The sequence below is a fragment of the Grammomys surdaster genome, unplaced genomic scaffold (assembly GCF_004785775.1).
Source record: "Grammomys surdaster isolate TR1022 unplaced genomic scaffold, NIH_TR_1.0 721, whole genome shotgun sequence".
Taxonomy (NCBI): domain Eukaryota; kingdom Metazoa; phylum Chordata; class Mammalia; order Rodentia; family Muridae; genus Grammomys; species Grammomys surdaster.
The window spans coordinates 175018-189943 of record NW_021605140.1 but is presented as its reverse complement, the minus strand read 5'-3'; the positions used below and the strand labels follow the sequence as shown (position 1 = coordinate 189943).

Sequence of the window (14926 nt, the reverse complement as noted above, 5' to 3'; positions counted from 1 at the left end):
TGTTTTGTTTTGTTTTGTTTTGTTTTGTTTTGTTTTGTTTTGTTTTGGTTTGGTTTGGTTTGGTTGGGTTTGGTTGGGTTTGGTTGGGTTTGGTTGGGTTTGACTTGGTTTTGACACAGGGCCTTCCTATGTAGCCCTGACTGTCCTGGATCTTGCTATGTAGACCAGGCTAGCCTTGAACTCAACTCATAAAGATCTGCCCACTTCTGTCTCCTGAGAGCTGGAATTAAAGGCATGGGTCGCAATACGAGGCTCTTGAAGCTCTTTTTATTTTTTTATTTTTTTCTCTTTTTTTTTCTGATTTATTTATTTTTTTTAATTTCTTTTTTTTTTTTTCGAACATGAAATGCTTTTTTATAGCATGTTTTACAAGGGGAGGGGGTAAGAGGGGCCAGGTGGTGGAAAAGTACAAAATCTTCTTGGCCTGTGCCTTGAAACATGTCATGGTCTATACGGTACACTGCCTTGAATTATGATCTACCTGCTGTTCTTCAGAAGATATGGTACACTGCTTGAGTTATGGTCTCCCTGCTATTCTTAAGAAGATATGGTACTCTGCTTTGAGTCTATCTGCAGTAACTAAGCAGGATCTTGCAGTTGCCAAGCTTCAGAGGACATTGTGCAGGTGGGGAAAGGTAGGGGGTGAGGGTAAGGGCGAGGGTCCTGGCTTCTGGCATCTCCCCCTTCTCTGTTTAGTTAGAGAAGGTGTATTATGATCAATCCCAACTATGTGAATTTTGAATTTGGATGTCTAATTATGGGGGGGGTCTTAGACAAGTTCACAACCCCAAAACACTGATGTGAGACGAGTCACATCGATGGTCGAAGGCTTTAGGCTGTCGACAATGGGCAACGTCAAGGGACCCCGATGTGGGTGAAAGGAGGGTGAGAGCCCTGTCTTAGGCCATGTAGGCTGCACCCACTCCCAGCACCACGCACTCCTTTTTGGCTGCATTGGGTGGGCCCCTGGGAAGTGGACCTACAATAATCCCGTCATTGGGCTAACTCACAGCCATCCTTGAAGCTCTTTTTAAAGTAAGCAATTCCTGTTGATTTTTCTTCTTAAAACTCAAAAATACGGTCTGGAGAGATGGTTCAGGAGTTAAGAACACTTTCTGCTTGTCCAGATCATCAGTTTGTTCTCAGCACCCATGTTGGAGACTCTATGAGTTCAAGGCCAGCCTGATCTACATAGTGAGTCCCAAGCCAGCCAGGGCTACGTAGTGAGACCCTGCCTCAAACATACAACAAAAGATGGTAGGCCCAGAGAGAGACTGTGATAAAAATACTAACGTGTGTTCTATAAGGAACATGCCATATGACAGATGGCATTACGTTGGCATTAAGATGTATTTAATCGGACAGAAGAGGATAGACCTTCAAGGTTTATGAGGAAAGGCTTGATATAATTTATACTTGCATGTTAGGAAACCATTACCTTGTAAAAGACCCAAATGTACACTGTTGAGAAAGCAAAGAACTCCTCAGCAGTGGCCTATCAGAAGAGTGGACCTTACCCAACCCTCTCATTTCACGATACTTCCTAGCCAGATCCAAGATGTGAAGGGAGAAGACGGGTTCCCTGCCTGAAGTGCTTTCTTCCACACAGCTCTTGGGGGCCACTCTTCATGGACACGAGGATGGAGGAGCCACTAAACAAACCCACGGAGACAAACATCTCTCTGAAATGATTGCCGATGCGGTCCAACAAGAAAGGGGCTAAAAGCTCTTAGTGCCCAGTGCGCCTCTTCTAAAACCAACTCTGAAAACTCAGCGAGCTCGGCACAGGGCCTCCATTGGGACTCCGAGCTCGGCACAGGGCCTCTATTGGGACTCCGAGCTCGGCACAGGGCCTCCACTGGGCCTCTGAGGCGTGGCAGGTGGGCGTTGTCCCAATACCTCCTCACACATGCGCAAAGATGGAGTCATTATTTGTACTTTCAGCCACTTGGTTGGAGCATTTTCTTATGAACAGCCCAATGCCTACCTCTGGCTGCACAGCCAACAAGAAATCCTTTAATACTGAGCCAGGAAAATGTTCTGCAGCTGCAGATCTTACAGCTCCTGGAATGCACCACTCTGCTGCCAAAACCTAGTTAGCAAAATGTATGAAAACCTTGCCTTTACTTTGACCAAAAGCCCTGTGTGCAGCATTGAGGAGCTAAGGGCCACCTTTTGAATGAAGTGAACTGAACAATCAAAATAGGATTCCTCACACATTTGCCTCAGTTTTCATCTACCTCAGATGAACAAAGGCAATATGCTTTAGTGCTATGAAGCTGTAATTAACATTATAGACAAAGAATTCCATGACACAATGTATTGGAGCTAAGCACTGAACTCACTTGAGACTGAAAAGGGGGGTAGGTGTTAAAAAGCAGCATGTTATGAGTGCTGCCTTAGCTTAAAAAATGGTTTACATCCTTCAAAAGGTTAGACTATAGAAAAAATTAACATATTAAAATTTGACCATATGAAGAGATAATCTCCATCCCTTCCATTTTGTTAGAAATACAATGACCGCCGGACAGTGGTAGTGCACGCCTTTAATCCCAGCACTTGGGAGGCAGAGACAGGCGGATTTCTGAGTTCGAGGCCAGCCTGGTCTACAGAGTGAGTTCCAGGACAGCCAGGGCTACACAGAGAAACCCTGTCTCAAAAAAAAAAAAAAAGAAAAAAGAAAAAAGAAAAAAAAAAAGAAATACAATGGCCAAATAAGGGAGTAGATCTTGGGGGCTAGCTCTAGAAATGTAATCTAATGGTTTTTAGCAAGGCAGAGGGAAAGAAGAAAAGGGCAAAACCAGTTGGTGCCATATTTGTCAGGCTCAGGCCTGTGTTTGCTCTGACTGGGGCCCTTCATTTTCATATGTGGACTTCTGTAAAAATCAAAATTAAGGTAAATAACTTCTTCGAAAGGTAAGAACCGGGGCTCAGTCACAGTCTGAACAAAGCAAAACTGTTGGGGGTTCGCCTGGTGCTATGTATACAAATGCTAAATTCTGAACCCCAAGATCTGGTTGCTGTCTAGACCAGTGAATTCATGAATTCCCACATACACTAGCTTTTGTTATGTAAACCTTGCTCCCCAATTTAAAGTTGGTTGGTTAATAAAAAGGCTAGAGCCTGTGATTGGGTAGCAGAGAGAGGAAGGCGGGACTTGAGGACTGAGTGATAGGTCTCAGGAGAGAACTGGGGGAGAGAAGGAAAAATAAGACAGAGAGGGGAGGAGCTTGCCGGGAGAAGCGGTGGGTTATGGCCGGGAGAAGCGCAACCTGAGCACAGGCTGATGGAGCGGAGGCAGCCCAAAAAGCAAGTAACAAGGGGCGCATGGTCTGGATAGAGGTGAGAACAGCATAGTACCTGCCCAATCTGGTTTACAGCTTGTAAATAAAAGACTAGGTTTCTGTGTCTTTTATAAGGGCTAGCTAGAATAGATAATTAATTTACATAAAAACTAAACTCCAACAGTGTAAATAACTCAATGTCCAATTGTCTGGGGTTCACACATGATCTGCTGGGCTCCTGCAAGGGGCTTGGGTCACTTCTTCAGCTCTGCCCTCTGCAGCACACACAGCTTGTCTTCTAGGCTCTGGCTGCTGCTCTCGGTGGCCATCCCATGCTACTGACATTTCCAAAACTGCTGGGGTCCCTTGCTGCAACCGGGCTGCACTTTCACTGGGATCCTGTGTAAAGTCTCAGCCATTCTCCAAGACTTCTTCATGCCCTCAAACCCAGTACCACCTGGGTGACTCTTACACTAGCAAGTTCAGTTGCAGCACGAGGTACAACCTAGGCCATATTTGGAACAGCTTTTGTATGCTGACTCTCAGGAAACACTTTCCAGAAGATTTCCCCTAAACAATGCTGGTCTCTGTTCATCACCACTAATTTCTCAGCTACGTAGCATCAAGTATCCCAGCAAAGCAAAAGTGTTGCTAAAACCATTGTATGGGATGGAGATGCCTGGGGGTGGGGGGTGAGCCTGAGAGATAAGAACACTTGCTGTTCTTAGGAGAACAAGGTGGTCAGTTCCTAGCACCCACATCAGTTGGCTCAAGACCACCTATAACTCAACTTCCAGGGAAGTCAACGTCCTCTCCCGGCCTCTAGGAGCCTTTGTGTGAGTGCACCAAATCTTCTTTAAAACAAGCCTTAAGATTTTGTATACAACATGAAATTCTTTATGCTGCAGGGATCTTTCAGGAGTAAGCATTCAGATACCAGTGAGAGTAGAAGACAGATCTCACAGGTGGGGGGCTGAAGCCAGGAGAGCTCCTGAAAGACTAATGCATTCTGTATTTTCATCTTTACTCTAAAACCACAAGGTGGGTGTGACCACTTCCTCTAGGCTCCACCCAATAGTTACCTAGCAACAGCCAGGAGGAGCCTGGCTCTCTATAAGAATGACTGTTCAGTCTCTCAGTCTCTCCCTCTCCCTCTCTTCCTCTCTCCTTCTGTCCTTCTCTGTCCCCCTCCCTCCTCTGCCTCTACCCCCTTCTCTAGGTCCCAAATAAACTTTCTTTTAAATTAGGCCTGTCTCATGGCTTGATTGTTCAGGGGGACAACTTGGTAGGGCCCGCCAAGGGTCCCCCTCATGCCACTGTTTTATAAAACACAACAGTGGGGCAGTCAAGCAAGCAAGCAAGAGTTTACACAAGAGATTATGGCAGTCCACATGTAGTTAGGGACAATGGCCTGTTGTTTCAGCTCTTCCTCCAGCTCACTCTGTTCCAGGTAGCAAGTGAGGGTCCCGTAGGTAAATAGGGCAGTACAAACAGTGCTTTCAGCAAATAACTAAATAATTCAACAAATCAGTATCTAATATATAACCGTACAGACTTTCTATGCCTGCCCCAGCTCTGAATAAAGACACGGAGACTTGTATTTATTAGTTATAGCTTTAGGCCTTTGCTTACTCTTGTTCCCAACTACAACTTAAATTAACCCATATAATTAATCAACCCAATCTATATTCTGTCATGTGGCTCGTCAGCTACCTCTCCATCAGTTCTGGCTTCTCCCTCTGAGTGCACTGGCGAATCTCCTGTGCCTGACTCTTTCCCAGAGTCCCACCTTCTACTTCCTGCCCAGTTGTAGGCTGTTCAGCTCCTCATTAGACCAGTCAGAAGGTGAAAGAAGGAGTGTCTACAAAATGCCCAGGAGAGAGATGATCCTATAAAAATAACACCACCAAAGTCTGGGCTGTGCTCCACTCTCTGCTCGCACAGAAATCACCATCTGTATAATACAAAGGCAACCACTATACAGAGCACAAAAAGATCACCCCAACACTAATAATTGGTGTTTTCTACCTTATTCTATTACATTTTGTTTGCTTACATGTGAGAGTGTGGGGATTCCTTTGTGTGTGTGTGTGTGTGTGTGTGTGTGTGTACAAGAAATAAAGGCAGCAACCAGGAGACCTACCAGCTAACTAAAGGTGAGTCAGGTCAGTCACTCAAGGACCCCATGAATCACCTGCTGGGTAACAAAGCTCTATGGGACATATCAAGTATTACCTAAAGTGGGAACTTATGGGTTATTTGAAAAGTCAGTTGTGTCAGATGGTGTTTTGCTGGGGCAAATGTGTGAAGGAACATTTTGCTGAAGCAGACACAGGTGAAAGGCTAAGGCACACTTGTGAAGGAATGTGTTGCTGAAGCAGACACAGGAGAAAGGATGTTCTGCTAAAGCCAGCACATAAAAGGACATGTGATGATTGTTCACTAACGACACGCATGTATTGGTCCGCCTTACACTGCGTAGCTGAACTGCATTTGTCAGGACTCCACAGAGAGAAACGCACCAAAACACTTCTGGTGGTGTTCTGGTGGCTTCTTGCTACTTCCTTGTGTTGATTGGCAGAGTGGTGTCAGCTGATACAGATTCAAGTGCTGAGGCAAGACCTGTGGTGAGGCAAGACCTGTGGAGGACATATGATGTTTGGCGGGGGCATATATAGGACCCAATGCACAGTGACAAGAGACTGGCTTGCATAACTAGCTTTGCAACACCTCTTGGTCTCGAGTATTCGTTGATCTTGGCTTCATTAAGAGAGACAGAGAGCTTTTCCTGGCGTCCATGCTGGTTGGCCCTGGGCACTCCTGCTGACTCTTAGCTTCAGCAGCGACCTGGTTGTCTCTGTTAGGTCATGCCACTGCTGCTGATTCCTGTTTGCTATCCCTGTTAGCATTCTGTCTAAACTCCACCCCACAGTTACCTGGTAGCCAGGTAGGCCTGGCCCACTATAAAAGGGGCTACTTGTCCCCTTCTTCCCTCCCTTGATCTCTTGTGTTCATCCCTTCCCCCTCTCTCCATGTGTTTATGGCCGGCCTCTACTTCTCTACTCTCTCCCTCTCTCTGCCTCTACTACCCTCTTAATTCCCCCTCCACATGCCCTGTGGCTGGTCCCTCAGGGAGAAGGGATGTCTGATCGGGGCCGCCGAGACATCCCCTTCCCCCATACCTCACCACCCCTCCACACAACATACCTCCCAATCTTTGTCTTTTTATAAACAAATCAATCCTGACACTACTGAACTAGACTGTTGGTATATCTGTGAAGTATTTATGAGTGGATTGAGCTGCCCCTGATGAATTCTATAAACTGAACTGCTGATTTGCAGACAACGCAGGTGGGAATTGATCCAAAGAACAATTTCTAAACAGGTCCACTTCCCCTGTATCCTAATAAACCTTTGTTTTCCACTACCTCTGATGGATAGTAAGCTAGCCGAGTTGGAAAATCTCTTTCCCTGTGTACCTAGGCTGGGAGATTCTGGCTCTGAGTTGTCACTGGTTACTCCATAAAATTGTCCCTACAATCCTTTTTTCAGATAAGATCACTGCCCTTGGAGACTCAGGCACTTGCCTTCCAAAGCCCTTAACCAGTTTGAGTCATAATTTCACCCTGGGTGGTCTGATTCCTGATGCATTCCCAGATAAAGCTTCCTTTCCAGACTGCATGAGGTACTACTACTTAAGTAACAACCCAAGAAAGAAGGTTCAAGGCCAAGTTTCTCAGGATTACTAGATCAGAGTAACCTGAGGGATTCTTTTGTAAAACTATTGGTCAGGGGCAGTGTTCCTTGCAACACAATCATTGTTACCTGCATTTCAACATCACCTTGAAAAACGTAATCATTACTATTGCTTAGCTCTTCTGCATACAGGCCACTGTATTCCATAAACTCTGAGGCGTTTCACACCGCGATTGCCAAGGCAACAAGTAGAACAGGGTTCTTTCGTGGTTACAGCCTCCAGAAGTCAAGAGGCACCATTCATCCCATAGTATTCTGATTTTTCACTGTGTCAGGATGATGGCAACCGTGAGCCTGGAGCCCGCGGGCCGCAGCTGCTGGGACGAGCCGCTGAGCATCGCCGTGCGCGGCCTGGCCCCCGAGCAGCCCGTCACGCTGCGCGCCGCCCTGCGCGACGAGAAGGGCGCGCTCTTCCGAGCCCACGCGCGCTACCGCGCCGACGCCGCTGGAGAGCTGGACCTGGCGCGCGCGCCCGCGCTGGGCGGCAGCTTCGCGGGGCTCGAGCCCATGGGGCTGCTCTGGGCCATGGAGCCCGAAAGGCCTTTCTGGCGCCTGGTCAAGCGCGACGTGCAGACGCCCTTCGTGGTGGAGCTGGAGGTGCTGGACGGACACGAGCCCGACGGCGGGCGGCAGCTGGCGCGGGCGGTGCACGAGCGTCACTTCATGGCCCCCGGGGTGCGGCGCGTGCCCGTGCGCGAGGGCCGTGTGCGCGCCACGCTCTTCCTGCCCCCAGGTGAGCAGCCCTCCCTCCTGTGCTCACAACCTGGGATGCTTGAGGGGTGCAGCGCCTGATAAAGTCTTGCGGACATGGGTGAATCCTAACTGATAGTCACCGCAGGAGCAGCTTCCAAAGTTGCTTAGGAAAGCAGAGCATCAAAGCTCACCTAAGCACCTAGAAATCTGCACTGTGATAAGACCCCTGGGTGCTTGTGCACAGGTTCACATCTGACATCTGTTGTTCAGGCAAAGTGGGTCAGCGCGAGCACCTGGGAACTTTCTGATTTGCAGGACTTTAGTGCCACTCAGAGTCCAGAATCTCAAAGTGTGGATAGAGAGTGCCAGGGAGTTTTGTATCTCAGGTGATTCCGAGGTAACTTTCCCAGGGTCAAATCCACAGCTTTGAGACGGGCTGTATGTAGTTCAGTGACTCACATAGAGAGAATTTGGCCAGTGATGTTCATGACTGAAGGAAAGGGGACCAATGACGGAAGGGGATGTCTCAGCGGGCCCATGCCGAAGCATCTCCCTGAGAGACCAGCCACACGACGGTATAGCATAAAATAGAGTTTATTTGGGGCATGGGGAGGGGAGCCAGGAGGGTAGTGGAGGGAGAGAGAGAGGGGGGGAGAGCGAGAGAGAGAGAGAGAGAGAGAGCGAGAGCGAGAGAGAGAGAGAGAGAGAGAGAGAGAGAGAGAGAGAGAGAGAGAGAAGAGGCCGCGAAAGGGGGGGGGGGAAGGGAAGGGGGAGGGGGCAGAGGACAATCTGCAGGCACAGCATCAACGGGGCAAGGATGGGGCAGGCAGCCCCTTTTATAGTGGGCAGGCTTACCCAGTTGTTGCCAGGTAACTGTGGGGAGGAGCATACCTGGCCGCTGCCAGGTCACTGTGGAGGTGGAGTTTAGACAGAATACTAACAGTGACCCTTTGATTGTTGAAATGCTGATGAAAGCAATTTGAAGATCATCCCGGGATAGAAGGACGCTCTGTTTCCTAAACATTGCTTAATGCTTAGTGCCGCAAGTTTCGACGGCCCCAGTGTTGCTGCAGAAGATGGAAGGGATGTATATGACTCTCTGGCACACAGCCTTAAAATAGGATAGCTGCATATTTATGCAGTAACACGGAAAAGTCCACCAACAGGAAAGGGCTTTCATAAGAGATTTCGATGCTGTCTTCTCTTACCTTCCTCATGGTTATCTATATTTCCTTTCTCTTCTAAGTCTGTCATAACCTGGTATCCCAATTAGGGCACTATTTTTTAAAAGTTCAGAGCTTCCCGAGGTCTGGTTAACTCTGGGGATTACCACCAGTTTCCTTTTCCAATACACTTTTTTCCACTCTCTCCTGATCCCAACTTGCAGTTGGTTATTTCCCTTGTCAGAGATTCCTTTCACACTGTAGTCTGTGTTAGAGCAAGCAAACTCTTGCTATTCAGGGAGCACCCACAAATCGTGCTTGTGTGTGCATGCATGCCTGTGTGTGGTGTCTCACTAAACCTATTATGGGAAAAATTTGTAACTTTGGGGTGGGAAACTGGGGAAGAGTTTCCTACAGGGTCAGAAAAGAGTAAAGGAAACATAAAACCTCAGTGAGACAGAGTCTAAGGCAAAGTTCAACGGAAGCAGGGGCGGAGGTGGTGTTGGGATTGCTACAAGTCTGAGGCTTGCCTAAGCTACAATAGTGATTTTCAGATCACCATGAGCTACAGAGTAAGACCCTGTATCAAAGTAAAGAAATAAGGGAAAGTGGTGATACTGACTATACATATCAAACACATATAATAAGAATGCAGAATTTGACAAAGGAAATTAGTGTAAGGTAATAAAGACACAAAACCTCATCGGAAGACAGATAAGGAACTGTAAGGAGCCTCTACACATTAGCCATGGTACAAGTGGCTCTCCTACTGTCTCAGTTTTGAAAGAAGTATGTCCAGTAAAAGTCTAGAAGTCCAGAAGCTTTTAAGCAAGTACAGATAAACATGGAGTAAGGTGGATAGTTTGATGTCAACCTTGAAAATTGCAAGCCTTGGGCTGGAGAGATGGCTCAGCGGTTACGAGCAGTTGGATGCTCTAATAGAGGCTGTGGGTTCAATTCCCAGCACCCACATAGCACCTCATAAGCATCTGTAACTCTAGTTATCGGTGATCTTCTGATACCCTCTTCTATCATCTTTGGGTACCAGGCACAATGGTAGTACACACACACACACACACACACACACACACACAGAGAGAGAGAGAGAGAGAGAGAGAGAGAGAGAGAGAGAGAGGCAAAATATTCATTCACATAAAATAAAAAATCTTTTAAGATAACTTTAACCCAGGCAGAGGTGGCACACACCTTTAATCCCAGCACTTGGGAGGCAGAGGCAGGCGGATTTCTGAGTTCGAGGCCAGCCTGGTCTACAGAGTGAGTTCCAGGACAGCCAGGGCTACACAGAGAAACCCTGACTCAAAAAACCTAAAAAAAAAAAAAAAAAAAAAAAAAAAAAAGATAACTTTAAAAAGTCACAAGACCTGCCACAGAATATACAGATATTACCTACTAATGTAGAATTCCTTTAAAGATATTTTTACAGGTAAACCAATGGTGGACCTTGATATCATAATAGTTGCAAGATCAAATTATAATATTCTTTTTTTTTTGTTTTTTTGTTTTTTGTTTTTTTTTTTTGAGACAGGGTTTCTCTGTGTAGCCCTGGCTGTCCTGGAACTCACTCTGTAGACCAGGCTGGCCTCGAACCCAGAAATCCGCCTGGCTCTGCCTCTCAAGTGCTGGGATTAAAGGCGTGCGCCACTGCCGCCCGGCAAATTATCATAATCTTATTACAAGCATCACTAACAGATTTTCAGTGGTTTAAGTAGGAAAAGAACATATTGGAAGTCACAGATATAAGAATAAAGACATTGGAAATTAGGACCAAGAAACTGAGTGGTTCCGAGGGAGATTGCACGAAGAGTCAAACATCCAGTCCCCCAGCCAGTCAGTACCTGACTTCCATAACGGTGGGCAGGCAGAGCTGCTGTGGTCTCTGTACAAATGCTGTTGGGCTGAGAATATGGTCAGCTGTCTCTCCCACCCATGTCACTCCAAGGGCATGGCCCCTCTGATATAATATCCAGTAAGGTCTTCTATCGAAGTAGGGAAGGCGGTTTGGATAACCACAGCTCCCCTCTCTGCTCCCATTAAAATGAAAGAATGAATTCTAAAATTCGCCTGAGGACTCTTGTTTGTTTTGTTTTTAAGGCACTGGACCCTTTCCTGGAATCATAGACCTTTTTGGAGTTGGAGGTGGCCTTCTGGAGTATCGGGTGGGTCTGCTGGCCGGGAAGAGCTTTGCCGTCATTTGCTTATTACAACTATGACGACCTCCCCAAGAGCATGGACGTTATCCACCTGGAGTATTTTGAGGAAGCTGTGACCTACCTGCTCAGTCACCCTCAGGTTAGCTGTTACTTTTGCCTTTGGTTTAGAAACTATGTTCCTAAAACAACTACTCACCGAGGTAAGATTTTCAACTCAGTTCTGAGACATTGTCAAATAATCAGAGCCTCTTTTCCCAAGTCAGGAAGAAAAGTGCACAGTACATGTGCACAGTCCGTGTATTCATGAGGATAGCAGGCTGGAGGGGTGTCTCAGCCATTAAGATCACTTGCTGATCTTCCAGAAGGCTAAAGATGGGTAGCCAGCACCCAGGTCAAGTGGCTCATAATACTCTTAACTCTGGCTCCAGGAAATAAGAGTATAGCTGTGCACATGTGAGCACAGAGACATAGATGTGGCAACACACACACACACGATCTGACAACAACAAAAAACACAAAAAACAAAACTCAGGCTTGGCCCAGGCCTACCACACGAGGGCTAGGATCCCTTAGGGGCACCAGTTTTCTGTGTTTTGTGAGTGTCTCCAACCTCTGATTGTCTTCTAAGCCATAACTGACTCATATTTGTGAAGCCTCTGTAGTAGGACCTACCACTAACTAGTAAATGTCAATCACGTGGCCAAACAGTTAGAGCTGGCTACAAGAAGAAAAAAATCAGGACCACATGCGTTTAGAGTGGAGTGTGGGGCAACACAGGGATGGTTCTAGAAAAAAGAAAGCGATAGTTGGTGTGACAAGGAAACTAAGAGGCCACTGATGAAGGCTAGCAGAAGTGAGGGCTGATGGGAAGAGCCTTATGTTGCAAGGGTTGAAAAACTCACCAGTTAGAAGTGGTAGGTGTAAGAATCCGGGCGCAGTTTGGACAGAAAACACAGGCTGATCCAGTTCCACAGGAGGGGGTTTATTTAGGGAGGGGAGTGGGAGAGAGAAGCGGGGGAGATGGCAGAGGAGGAAGAGAAGAGGTTGGGGAGAAGCGGAAGAGAGGGAGGTTGGGGTGGTCTCAATTATTTAAGTGGGTGATGACGTGTAACTTCCCAGGTGTAGGTGAGCGAGACAGGTGAATCCTGGGAGTGGTTTCCGAATGGCAGCCTCCACAGAGACATTCTGCTTCAGAGATAAAATAGACTTTTTTTTTTTTTTTTGGTTTTTGGAGACAGGGTTTCTCTGTGTAGCCCTGGCTGTCCTGGAACTCACTCTGTAGACCATTCTGGCCTCGAACTCAGAAATCTGCCTGCCTCTGCCTCCCAAGTGCTGGGATTAAAGGCGTTCGCCACCACCGCCCAGCGACAATAGACTTCTAAAACTGAGGGCACATCACAGAAACCATTAACGGAAAGTCATAAAGAAGATATACACCGCAGGTGCAAAAACAGGAGATAAGATATTGACTGGGTTTGTCTAAACCAAACTTAAAGGATACTTAGTTACAATCTTAAACTTTGCGTGACCGACCCTGTAAGCTAGTAACAAATGGTGAAATCCTCCAACTTAGAGAAGCACAATTCCCTGCCGAGGCTTTACCTAGCCTCCTGAGGTTCTCATTCCTGTGCTAAACTGGAGGCTGCAGCCTCCAGCCCCAGAGCAACTCAGACAGGCAGATGGACTACAGAAGCAGAGTACCTTACACCCAGGATAGATAGCAATGGCCCATGGCCTAGTTTCTGAATGGAGATAAAACAGGATATGAAAAATGAACTCCTTGGTTCCAGATATTGCTTCATGGAGTCTGTGAGACTTAGAATTGAGCCTCATCTTACCACGGATGACTGATTTGAGGAGAGCTAATCACCTTTGAAAGCCAGGATGGTAGAGCGAGATTCACGATTGCATGCCCACCTTTGTGGAAGTCAGGTGCTGGTACGATGGGGAAACTAGATGTTTGGCTCTACGTGTAATCTCCGTTCAGTTTCCTGGTCCTAACTTCCAATGTCTTTATCGATTGTATTCTTATGTGACCTCACAAACGTTCTTAATCTCTTTCCTTTCTCCATCTCTTTCTTAGGTCAAGGGTCCAGGAATCGGCCTGCTGGGGATTTCCAAAGGGGCTGAGCTCTGCCTCTCCATGGCCTCTTTCCTGAAAGGCATCACAGCCGCTGTCATCATCAATGGTTCCATGGTTAATGTTGCTACAACCTTAAAATACAAGGATGAGAATCTGCCCCCTGTGGGCACTGACAGAAATCGAATCAAAGTAACCAAAGATGGCCTTTCAGATATCGTGGATTTTCTGAATGTTCCTCTGGAAGGAGCTGACCAGAACTGCATCATCCCCGTGGAAAGGTCTGACACAACCTTCCTGTTCCTCGTTGGTCAGGACGACCACAACTGGAAGAGCGAGTTCTATGCCAGAGAGGCCTCCAAACGCCTGCAGGCCCATGGGAAGGAGAAGCCCCAGATCATCTGCTACCCAGAGACAGGCCACTATATCGAGCCCCCTTACTTCCCCTTGTGTAAGGTTTCGATACACTCTTACTTTAACGTTGTTGTCATCTGGGGAGGGGAGTCCAGCGCTCACGCCACGGCCCAGGCGGATGCTTGGCAGAAACTCCAGACTTTTTTCCATAAACATTTGAGTGGGGACAAGAGGACAATCCCAGGAAAACTGTGATTTTCTTTGAGTAGAGACGTTTCTGGTGCTGATCCCTCCTGAGAATACCTGGCCTTGTTAGGTTATATATGTATTTTTTTTCTCCTTTTTTTTTTTTTTTGTTTTTCAAGAAAGGGTTTTTCTGTGTAACCCTGGCTGTCCTGGAACTCACTCTGTAGACCAGGTTAGCCTTGAACTCTCAAACTCAGAAATCTGCCTGCCTCTGCCTCCCAAGTGCTGGGATGAAAGGCGTGCGCCACCACCGCCCGGCTTTTTTTTTTCTCCTTTTAATGAAGCCTTGAAGTTTTTCCCCACAAAGTTTTCATGGACTGTGTTTGAAGAAGGATTGGGTCTTACTTTCTTATGATGCCAAGGACTGAGCCCAGGGCTTGTGCATAGTAGGCTAGCACTCTGCCACTGAGCTATCCCATTGCACCTTAGTGGGCAGCAATTTTAAAGAACCTTGAGAGGATGAGAAGCATTTCTGCGTCATGGCACAGCATGGAACTGATAATGCATTAGTGCCTCCTACATAATACAAGCCAATAACTAGTTACTAAATGACTGTTGTAAATAAATCGTCAACCTCAAGCCAGAAAACATGTGCAGGAGCCCCTCATGCATGTGGGTTCTGCATTGCAGATTCTAACACCCATGGATTGAACCTCCTTGAAAACTAAATCTCCACTGAACATACAGGGGCCTTTGTTCCTTAAGCCTTAGGCTCTAGTATAGGAGCTATTTGCAGTGTTTGTGCTATACTTAGGGTCCTAGGTCATCTGGCTGTGATCTTAATGTTCTAACATAGATTTTCTGATTAGAAGCCAAATCCAAACTATTTTATATGAAGCATGTGAATCACTGCAGTTTTGGGGTCCAGGTACCAATCTCTCATGAATGCAGCTGTAATGTAAAACTCATTATAATATCAGATTTGGGGCTGGAGAGATGGCTCAGTGGTTAAGAACACTGACTACTCTACCAGAGGTCCTGAGTTCAATTCCCAGCAACCACACAGTGACTCACAACCATTTGTAATAGAATCCGAGGCCCCTTTTCTAGTGTTTCTGAAGACAGGGACAGTGTACTCACATATATAAAATAAATAAATAAATCTTAAAAAATATATCATATTTTAATTTTTCCTCCTAGAATGGAAGTCATAACACTTTAGTTACAGACTATTTACTA

The 14926-nt window shown here is 46.6% G+C and overlaps 1 protein-coding gene across 1 annotated transcript; it reads left to right on the top strand.

The window, feature by feature from the left end:
• Window positions 1–7316: 7316 nt before the first annotated feature.
• On the top strand, window positions 7317–13756 carry LOC114633591 (acyl-coenzyme A thioesterase 5-like). The gene is given in 4 exon segments (XM_028782155.1): window positions 7317–7773; window positions 11009–11108; window positions 11110–11206; window positions 13151–13756. Coding segments are annotated over 4 exon segments (1260 nt in total).
• The last annotated feature ends 1170 nt before the right edge of the window (window positions 13757–14926 follow it).